Source organism: Nanorana parkeri, unplaced genomic scaffold (genome assembly GCF_000935625.1).
Source record: "Nanorana parkeri isolate BGI_ZX_2015 unplaced genomic scaffold, ASM93562v1 scaffold494, whole genome shotgun sequence".
NCBI classification, from domain to species: Eukaryota; Metazoa; Chordata; class Amphibia; order Anura; family Dicroglossidae; genus Nanorana; species Nanorana parkeri.
The window spans coordinates 695,750-707,210 of NW_017306762.1; the positions used below are offsets into that span (position 1 = coordinate 695,750).

An 11,461-nucleotide genomic window follows, 5' to 3' on the forward strand; every position below is an offset into this window, starting at 1 on the left:
CCCCCCTCACACACACATTCTGCTGGCGTCACTTTATGGGCTGAATTTACAGTATATCAAAGGAATCCAGTCCACTGGATGTCTTCACTACCTGTCAGTAAGTTTACTAACGCTTTTCTAATATGTTGATGGGCTAGTGAACATGGGCTTGTATGAAGCCTGTTGCGGCTGAGAATGAAGAGTACAGGAAGAATTTAACTGCTTTTACAGTTTGAGCCGATTCCATTAGTGTAACAATAGGCATAAACCATGTTATAGATTTTGTGGTTTCTAGGAGTTGTATATCTACTTTTATATACTACATCCTAAGATGAGAATGTCCAGTGGGTTCTGTTACTTCTTCTTGTGCTATAAGTTAATAGATTTTAATAAATACTGTACCTACCAAAGTAGTTTATCGAGTTATGCATGTTTATTACAGGAAGGTATTATGTGAAGATGGTCCTATAGATGGAGATAATGCTATCCGATGGCAGAGTCTTGGGCCAAACCAAATATCAAACTCTTCTAGTGAACCTCCAGCTACAGTCAAATCCTTAATCAAATCCTTTGACACGGCTCCCCAAGGTAAGAGTTGCCCAATGCATGAATCACTTCATCTCCCTCCAGAAAGTGTTTTTAATGTTTGCACATGTTAAATAACAATCAACAAGGATTGTCTAGGAAATAAAACTTTTTTTTCCCAGTTTGGGCTTAAGGTGGCCATACACTGTACAACCATCGCAAGACCTTAGTCTTGCGATGGTTGTAAAGTGATTAAAAAAACATACAATCTGCCCATCTTGGAAAGGCAGATCATACTCTCGATCATCGCAAGCCCGCCCCCCTGATGGGCGGGCTTCCGATGACCGCAATGTGCGCGGCCCGTTCGGCATTTGTCTCCCGAGCACATTCAAACCAGCCGAAAATCGTACGATTTTATGCTGGTTTTCTAGCATGCTCCTTAGACAAAAGACGTGCGACCGTACAGTAGAAACACTGCTCGATTCTCGTACGATCGCGGGATTTCCCGCGATTCTCGTACGAGAATCGAGCAGTGTATGGGCACCTTAAGACTGTTGTAGCAGTTATACAGAGAGTCTAAAGTGACCGACAGATGTTGGTGGTTTTCATCCTAAGGTTCTATGACAGCTTAGAAATGAGACCACTACATATAGCACGGTGGTAGATGTCACTTTATGCCATAACTTGTGAATGTATAGCCAAAACCTTTTTTGTTATTTTTGATAGAGTACGCAAGGGTTAAAACCCACTGTTAGGTTTTTGTTTTTTTGTATGTGTACCATCGGGACAATCTTAAGCTTACCATACACCTATAGATTATCTGCAGATTTTCTCTGGTCCGAAGGAAAAAGTGCAGCAGATTCCTCCATCTACGCTAAACTGTGTGGATGGAGGAGTCTCCAACGGCTGGCTCTCAAAATACCTGAACAATCTGATTGGATGCAGGCATTGTTCAGGTATTTTGAGAGGCAGCTGGGCCCACTTGCAAGATACCAAAGCTTAGCGCAGCAGGAGATTCCTCCATTCTCCTCCTAAAATGTTGGATTTACCTTACCTTTTTCCTCAGTACATATAAAGAGGTGAATCTCACCAATGGGAACACAGGACCCTTTCCCAATCCAAATTCAAACCTGAAAAATAAAAAATGTTTTTCCTAGAGATGAGCATGAAAGTTGACACCTTATTATGTGCGTCCCATGTACCCACTTAGAGAGTTGCAAAAATGCTCTCCTAAACCCAACAAAGAATACTTATACTGAAGCTGGCAGTTGTCACTTTTGGTTTTTTTTTTGTCTCCAAAGACAATTCACATAGCAGCTGCAGTGGAAAACACCAACAAGTCTATCATATGGCCTGGACTCAGATAATCCATGCAAACATGTTAAGAGCCACTGTGAGATCTGTGGAAAATATCAGATTTTTTGGTTTCTCGTGACCCCCTGTCTGTAAAGTACAGCTGCTTTACTACTTCTACATTTCAGAGAAATTAGTGCTAACACAAACATGTGATCTTACTAACATATGCACCCAAATCCCTGTTCAATGTGTAGTTACAATACACTGTGATGCAATGCTATGAAGGGCAGGTAATGGACAGAAGAAGATTCATTTCAAGAGCATATTCAGATCAGAAAAAAAAACACACACAATCTGAATTCTTTTTCCAGGTGGTGGGAGTCCTAACGTTGCTGTGCAGACTGCCCCCCGCAGCCCTCTGAGCGGGATACCAGTGAGATCAACTCCGGCTCTTGCTGTATTGCCCATGCAGGTATATATTATGTTTTTCTAAATTCAATCTGAACTATATCACTCAGTATTAATTAAATCTGCAGCTCTTTAATGCGGGTCTATGCACCAACCTCTATTTTATGTAGCCAGTAGTTTTCCTAAATGTTGTTTTTTCTACACTGGGGTTTTCCAATTGGGGGGATGTTTTTTGCAACTACATATAAACCCACCTTTTCTCAATTTGTACAAAAACACTTGGTCCTGCATGGAATACTTGATTGTATACACTTATGAAATAACAGACCAAGTGCTGGATCACTAATGACCCTGTTCATTACAGTAACCTACAATGAATATTGGCTGATCATAGGGAAAGTATCTTACATTTTCTAGAAGTTTATTATTTGATTTACTACAGTAGACTTATTTGCCATGCCACTTGTTGGTCATGTTTTCTGTAAAGATTTGTAGGGTCTTCTGCATTATATGTCTGTACAATCCTCATCTTTGTGGAATCATGTTGTGGTAAAATAAAGTACAGGTTAAGTCACCCTGAAAGTATATTGCTTTATGGATATGGGATATCCATAAAGCAATATGGAAAATATGGAATGCAAACAACACATTTTTTGTTGTGAATAGAGTGGACAAGGGTTAAAGACTTTGTCAGGTTTTTATTGCTGCCGATGTACCTGTTGGGGAGATTTCCTCTCTTTTAGTAAGAAGTCATGTAAAATCTCTCGAACAGACACATTTTTTGTGGGGTGGAAGTTAGACATTTTGAAAACTTCTTTTTTTTTTGCTATCTTCCTGTCCTGGTGACAACCACTACACCCACATTTTTTTATATCTTGATGTCACAAAGAGGGGGGAAAAGAAAGATCTCCCCAGAAACCTGACGGATTTCAACTTGTATTCAGTGGTATAAAAAAGGTTGGCTGGAGTTAGGCTTTGGCTTACTCCATAATATGGAGGAGAAATGTAATCAATACAGGGGGGTTACTACAGAAAATGTTAGTATGAGAAGCTGCATTCTATATCTGTCAGAACTTTTATTTTGATAAATTACCAATGCTCAGGTTGGGTTTGGATAAATATTGATGTGAAATATAAAACCTTTTTTCATAAGACACTGTAAGTTAGGAAAAGGGTTTCGCATGAGATGCAGCTTCTGAATAACCCCCTGCACTGGGGATAAAAAGTAACTGGCAATATTCACAGCTTTATGAAAATGAATCACCTGATCTTATTATGTAGAAGAGACAAAACCGAGTGAGAGTCTATGGATGAGACCCAGCCATTGAGTCAGCCTCCTGTTGGGAACTACGAGTGGTGATGTCATGCTTTGGATGCCTATCTGACAGATTCCTGCCTTGCTGGAGGCACATTTAAAGATTATGCAAATTATCAAGTGTGTTGAACTGTTTTGGCCAACTATGATTTGGTTGGTTAGCCTAATTTATAACAACATTTTACATTCCCAAAAAAGGATAAAAACACAGTCATCTGAAGTTCTCCCTTTTATTACAAGCTGCTTTGAAATCACCACTCCCAAAATGCCTGTTACACTGACAAGTCCATAGGGATTGTTCTCTTGCTACCCAGGGTGCTCCTTGCACCCACTGATATCAAATCTCACCCGCCCCCTACACCTTTACACAGCTGACACCATGATTGTAGGAACGGAGGTGTTTGTGTTGCATGTGCTGATTGACAGCCTAGTTTCTCCTTAACCATAACACAAAGGTATTTTTTCAGCAAACAAATCACAAGGTCTTTGGTAGCACAGTGATTTGATGGACATTACATACATACACAGGTGAACGCATTACCATTTTAAAAAAACTTGATATTCCCTATCAATCTTATATCTATGGGGTAAGTTATTGGTTGTACAAATACATGTTGAAATGTAGTCAAAGACGAGGTTGTGAGATATGTGCGTGTTGGGGCATTGCTAGGATTGGGAAAGAGCCTGGGGTGCAGTGATGGGGGAATTCTGCATCTCATTTAGCATGCCAAGGCAAATGGTGGCCATGGCAAAATTGCTACAGAGGAAGTGGCATGAAGTGGAAATGTGAAATAGAACCAGAGCCTAATATCTATATTTACTGCACAGGGTTAGGGATTATGTAACATACAATATAACATATAGGGGTTCATTTAATAAAGGCAAATAAGCTGTTCACTTTCTAAAGGAATATCTAAGCTTAGGGACCCTTAGCTTAGTAAATGTGAAAATTCATTTTGCAAATATTACCAATCACATTTAAGGAAAAAAAAGTATTTTTGCTTGCACATGATTGAGTGATGGAAGTCAGCAGAACTTCACCTCATTCACTAAGCTAAGGGCAAATTCCTGTGCAAAATTGAAATTACCTTGTAAAGAGAACAGCCTATTTTAACTCTGGACTATTTGGCCTATGGGTAGCAGCAATCATGGCATGAAGAATATAGAGTACAGCAGTCAGGACTATGTAACATACAATATAGCTTATAGAGTGCAGCAGCCAGGACTATGTAGCCTATAGAGTGCAGTGGTCAGGATCATGTAATGTACAACAAAGTGCATAAAGAAAATGTACAACAGTGGTGGTCATTGTGCACTTTCATAGTGTTGGTGGCCCCTTTTAACATTGCTGGTCAGTGTCATTTGTACTGCTTTTGTTGGTAGTCTGTAAGAGTTGAATTGTTTTACTTTACTAAAGCTGCAGAAGTCCCATGCTGCTTTGTCCCAGTTTGTGGAGTGCCGAGTGATATCTATACAGCCAATGTCAGGCTGGATATCCCTCTGTCTGGTGTTGCCTGCATTCAAAAGAGCAAGTCACTCTGGCAGTCAGAGAGCCTAGCTTTGTCAGATATAGCTAAACCCTGGGAACTGGGCCAAAGACGGGGAGAAATGGGTCCCTTGTGTTAAGGTCTAGCAACGGTTTTTGTGTGCGTGAAGAAATATATCAATAAAGACGCCAGGTGATAGTAGAAATATAGTGTTGAGGTTATGAGTAAATACTGTACAAAATGTTTCCTCAACTTTTCCAAGGATATGATTTAAAGAATTGCCAAATGCCATGTTAAGTTGCTTACCATTCTGAATGTTAACATTATTCTGTACAGTATAGAGGTGAGCCAAATGTTTAAACGTTGCAAGCATATCTATTATTTAAAGGGCAGTTGGGACTGTGTGCAGATACTCAGTGACATACACTGTGGTAGATAAAAATATTTGCACCATTATGATAGTTTAAGGCCTATACTATTTACATACATGTAAGCGGCTACAATTGTCAACACTGAAACAAAATCAATACCAAAACAACATGCACGTCACTGTAAAAGACATACAAGACACAAACGAAAGGTGCTGTTTCTATAGTATTCCATCCATTTTCTGTAGCAAAGTGAAAACAAACATTTGATTGATTGCTTTGGGCATCATCACTACTTGAATATAATATTATTAGCCAAGTAATAACCAGCATTTCAAGCATCAAATGAGTTTTGGCAGTTGAAAAATCTCTGTGATTATTGGTCTTTCCCTTTATTATTGGTCATTCCCATGATAATGGCCTTTTTCAACGGCGCAGTCAGTTATAAAATTTGAAGAAGGTCACAGTGGTGCACACACTGGCCGATCGTTCTAATTTTTCTAAATTCCTTGACAGTGCTGTCATTGTTGCCTGTGACCACAGAGAGGTATTTTCCACCACGTCCTGCCCTGATAACAGTTGTGGCTAGAGTTCCACTGTAAGAAAATACAGAAGTGTTAAAGCTAATCTGAACTCTAAAGTTAGGTTCACTCAATCAGAAAGTCATTTTGAAGGGAGAGCAAGGGAAAAGTAATAGGCATACATCTATGCTTACAATGCATGGTAGCCACTGTAGAAAGCAGGTCCCGTGGTTCTCTGGCTTCAAGTCACGTTACCTTGAATCTCTAACTTCTGCTGACATCAGTACTGACCCTGTTGATGTCAGTTCCCACAATGCAGGCCTGCTGCAAATCATATGATGTACCATGCTGGTTTTGGTTCACATGACCTAAAATTGGAGCACTACAGGACACGCTTTTGTAGTTGTGTTTAACTTTATAGTTGCATTATTGTTTATGCCAGCCTGACTGAGAAAAGCAGACTGTTTAGATCCAGTCTAATGGTAACCATCAAGATTACGATTGTTATTTTGCCTGAGCAAGTTTGAATACAAAATCTTGGTTGTAATGGCCAACTCTTCCACTTCTCCTTTTCAGTTTTAGTGAAAATATATACTGCACAACACTACTTTTATTAAATACGAAAACTAATATAACTCTTCTTTTCTCTCAGCGGCTCTCTGCTTCCAGCCCTTTGAAGATCCCAAGTAAAGATTCGGAGAAGCAATTAGATTTTACAGGTAACATTTCACCAGTAAATTAGAGTGATTAGTAATCGGAGCAGGGAACACTCCACATCTTACGCTAACTTGAACGCCATCCAAATGGCTGTTGGAATAGCTGATGCTTTTTGTAGCTGTTAAGCCATGCGTGCCTGGGACACTGTCCAGCATCTATTTTTAAAGCTGGCTCAATAAGAGCAAAAATGAAATGCAAAGGGTTTTGTTAAGTCCGGATGTGGCTATTTTAGGAGAGCATTCATATGTCTCAATAGGAATTATTGTCTATAGGCTGACATGTCTTGTTTGAGAATTCCATAGCTATATATCATTACCAGGCTTCCTCTCCTGTGTGTTACTTTCTCTTTTTCCTGGTCCCTTTACCCCCTGCAAACTCAGGATATCTATACAGGAGAAAGGTCTTAAATCTGTACGTGTGATTTTAAGAGTATGAGAAAGAAGGAATGTGGGGTGAACTTTTCATGAAATTCAATTGATTATATTCTTTCTCCATTATAGGAACACTTTGTATTTTTAACAAATATATATTATTGTAAAAAAAATTATACATTTTAACCACTTCAAGACCAGGTGTTTAGACCCCCTTCCTGGCCAGGCCATTTTTCAGTATTCAGCGCTGCGGTACTTTGACTGACGTTATTCCGTCATGCAGCGCTGTACTGAAATGAATTTTATACCATTTTTTTGGGGACAGATAGAGCTTTATTTCGGTGGTATTTAATCACCACTGGGGTTTTTATTTTTTACTATAATTAGGAAAAATTACAGAAAATTTGGGGAAAAAAAAGTATCCATTTGGTCATTTGGGCTTTCAATATCAGCTTGATCGAAAGTGATTGAATTTTGAGAAAAAGATGCCTTGAGTGTGACCAGCTTTGTACATGCAGAGTTCAGATGTATTGTGGAAGTTGGGGCAGTGACTATATATACAGTGAGTATAGAAAAGAATCGCCCCCCCCCCCTTTAAAAAAAAAAATCACATTTTGTTGCTTTGGAGCCAGAAAAGAAGACACGAGACACACAGTTTGTGTTTTATCCAGCTGTATTTTTTCAGTGCAACGTACAACATCCAAGTGAAAGATATAACCCCAACATGTCAGAAAAAAAAAATTTAGAAACAGAATCCCTGAGTTGGAAAAAGGGTTTCCCCCCCTCCTAAAAATGATTTGTAAACTCAATCAGGTGTAGCTAATCACCACCTTAATGGCACACAAAGCCATTTGACTTTCAACTGTGATCAGCTGTGGTCATTTTGATTAGCTCAGCATGAAAATAGCTTTACTGGAGTATTTCAGTCCCTGATAGTGCAACTAAAGCAAACAATCAACTATAGGCACTGTCAAAAGATCTCCGGGATAAATTTACACATAGGCACAAGTCAGGAGATGGATACAAAAAAAATTCAAAGGCTTTATAAATGCCTAGAAGCACAGTGAAGTCTATTATTAAGAAGTGGAAGGTATTTGGTACAACACAGACCCTCCTTGGGTCTGTGTTGTACAGCTCACCATCCAAATACAGCTCACCATCCAAATAACACCACTCCTACAGTAGAGCATGGAGGTGGTAATATACTGTTATGTATACTGTTATGGGGGTGTTTCCCTGCAGCAGGGACTGGAGCATTTGTCAGGATAGAAGGAGAAATAGATGGTGCAAAATACCGTCAAATTCTTGAGTAAAATCTGCTGCCCTCTGCCAGAAACTTGTCAATGGGAAGAAGGTTTACTTTCCCAAAAAAATAACCACACAGTGGTTGAAGGAGAAAACCGTGGATGTCCTTGCATGGCCTAGTCGGAGTCCAGACTTAAACCCCATTGAAAATCTGTGGAATGACTTGAAGACTGCAGTCCACAAACGGTCATCATCAAACTTAACTGAACTTGAGCAGGTCTGCAAAGAGTGGGCAAATATTGCAAAGTCTAGATGTGCAAAGTTAGTAGAGACATATCCCAACAGACTAAAGGCTGTAATTAAAGCAAAAGGTGGTGCAACAAAATACTGACACATGGGGTGATCCTTTTTCCAACAGTGATTCGGTTTTTGAATTTTTTTAGTTTTTTTATGACATGTTGATGTTATATCTTTCACTTGGATGTTATAAGTTGCACTCAGTAAATACAGCTGGATAAAAGGAAAACTGTGTCTGTCCTCATTTCAGGCTGCACAGCATCAAAATGTGATTATTTTAAAGGGGGGTGATTCTTTTCTATACCCACTGTAGAAATCATTGCAGGTTCTGAAAAAGGGGTCACCGTTTTCAGGAAAAAACATCTTTATAGCAAAAGACTGATACCAAAACAAAGAAGTAGAAATTGCACAGTTGCTATTACATCTGTTTGAACATATTTTGTCTAGAGTTTTTTCCTTATTCTGGTATGGGATCAGATAGCAGCCATTTTATGCTATGGTATGTATCCTTACCCAGCTCGATCTTTCAGTGTTCACAGTGAAATAAGATTACACAGTATATTCAGTTACATTTAGGGGCCTGCTGAGAAGTACATTTTCTTCATAAATGTCATCGATAATGTGCGTCCAGCAATTGCTGCCAAGTTGAAGACATAATAGTACAAACCACTGGAGACCCAATAATGTTTGGTTCAGAATACAAAGCCGGCTTTGTGTACTGTCTATTTAAAACAACTATGATGTAATACACAGAACAGAGGCTGCTGTGTTCACACAGGACCATGGGATGGGAAAACTGCTTTGGAGCTTAGGGGAAGTCACCCTGAATCTAGTTCAAAGTGGCCTGGTCACAGCTGTACAGGAGCTTGTAAGGAACACAAACCATGTCCATTCTCTGCTGTAATCCCATCATGGAGCATTCCTGTGACACTGACATTCTCCGCACTAAGAGACAGTGAAAAACTATTATTTTTCTTCATTTATGTTTAGTTTGCTGCTACTGCATCTGCTTTAGGTGCCTGGTGAAAGCTGGTGCTCACATCAGAAATTGGCAGTGCTCGGGTTTTTTCTTCCCCTGGGTTTCAGGATTTTTCGTTTAAAAAAAAAACTTCAGCGTCATTAAAAAAAGATTACAGTATATATCTATAACTGGCAAACTGGCCATTTTATCATTAAATCTTATTAAGAGCCAGTACGGATGGGCTTTGGGCTTGTGTCAATGGCATCATTTTGAAACACTTCTGAGATCGTTCAGAATTAATGACAGATGCATTGGACATGCAGTTGACTTCTTCCTGACCTGCTTCAAGTGGATTTCACATTCCCATAGACTTGTATGGGCTTCCAAACCTTTCCAACAGGAAAAAAACCTGTTGATACAGATCCTAAAACAATACTTCTACATTTCGATCTGCTGTCAGCTGTGACTTCCTAAAACTGCCTGACATGTCACATCATAGTATTTGAGGTTGAATAAAGACACAGGTCCATCAAGTTCAACCCATTGTGGGTATGCATGTGGCTCTGCATGTGTATGCAGAGCCACATGCATACAGTTCCTGTGTGTTCTTGTACTTAGAGTACCTGTACCCCTGAATATTACGGTCTCTGAGGAAATCGTCCAAGTGCTTTTTGAAAGATTCAATACTCTCTGCGGAAATCACTGTCTGCGGCAGCGAGTTCCAAACCCTAACCGCTCTAACTGTGAAGAATCCCCTTTTCTCCACCAGTTTTAGGTGGTGGCCTCTAGTCTTCGTTATGGAGTATACCGTAAAAAGTTTATTGCTGATGTTGCTATCCCCATTGAAAATCTTGTGAAATCAAAATAATTTCCCCCCTTAATCTCCTCACTTCCAGCATGAAGATGTTTAAATTTAGTAACCTTGTCTCATAGCTTTGGTCCTCCATCCCCTTAATTAGTTTGGTTGCCCTTCTCTGGACTCTTTCCAGCTCAAGGACATCCTTTCTGTGTATTGGTGACCATAACTGGACCGCATACTCCAGATGAGGCTGAACCAGTGATCTGTAAAGTGGTAAAATTATAGATTTGTCTCTACAGTAAATTCCCTTTTTAATACAAGCCAGAACTCTGCTCGCTTTATTTGCTGCAGCCTGGCATTGCAAGCTGTTATTTAATCTGTGGTCTACAATGACCCCCAGATATACCCAGTCACTTAACACGTACTTTCACTGGGGTCCCTGTGTGTGAAGTAAAGCTGCGACCACTCCAAGCTCTCTCCCCTGATAGACTATGACTTCATTACAAATTAGTAAACTAAACATGAGATTGTAGTCCATCATGGGAGTGAGTTTGGTGTGGTGGGTACTTTCCAACACACACAGGGACCATGAGGAACAAAAGTAGCCACCCTCCAGAAGGAAGAACAGTGTCCGCATCAATACAGAGATGATTGGAGTATCTACAGCTGAGTGATACACAAATAAGATACATTTTTGTTAACCACTTCAAGACCAGGTGTTTAGACCCCCTTCCTGGCCAGGCCATTTTTCAGTATTCAGCGCTGCGGTACTTTGACTGACGTTTATTCCGTCATGCAGCGCTGTACTGAAATGAATTTTATACCATTTTTTGGGGACAGATAGAGCTTTATTTCGGTGGTATTTAATCACCACTGGGGTTTTTATTTTTTACTATAATTAGGAAAAATTACAGAAAATTTGGGGAAAAAAAAGTTTTTTTTTACATTATGTTAGGAAACATTTATTATTAACCAGTTTTTTGGTAAAATATAAAAGATCGGGTCACGTCGGGTAAATAGACACCAAACATGTCAAGCTTTAAAATTGCGCGCACCCGCGAAATTGCAGAAAACTACCATACCCAAAATTGGCCATAGGCGACGCTTTAAAAGCTTTTACCGCTCATCAGTTTAGTGTTATCAGTGATTGATGGCCCTAGACTTATTGCTCT

At 39.6% G+C, this 11,461-nt stretch overlaps 1 protein-coding gene across 3 annotated transcripts in view; it reads left to right on the forward strand.

The window, feature by feature from the left end:
• SPECC1 (sperm antigen with calponin homology and coiled-coil domains 1) overlaps positions 1 to 11,461 on the forward strand; it is a 277,393-nt gene that overhangs the window by 198,044 nt on the left and 67,888 nt on the right. For all 3 annotated transcript variants that reach the window (XM_018561037.1, XM_018561036.1, XM_018561038.1), the window contains 3 exons: positions 422 to 567; positions 2,172 to 2,272; positions 6,552 to 6,618. In XM_018561037.1, the coding sequence (XP_018416539.1) occupies positions 422 to 567; positions 2,172 to 2,272; positions 6,552 to 6,618 (314 nt within the window). The remainder of the gene's footprint in view (positions 1 to 421; positions 568 to 2,171; positions 2,273 to 6,551; positions 6,619 to 11,461) is intronic.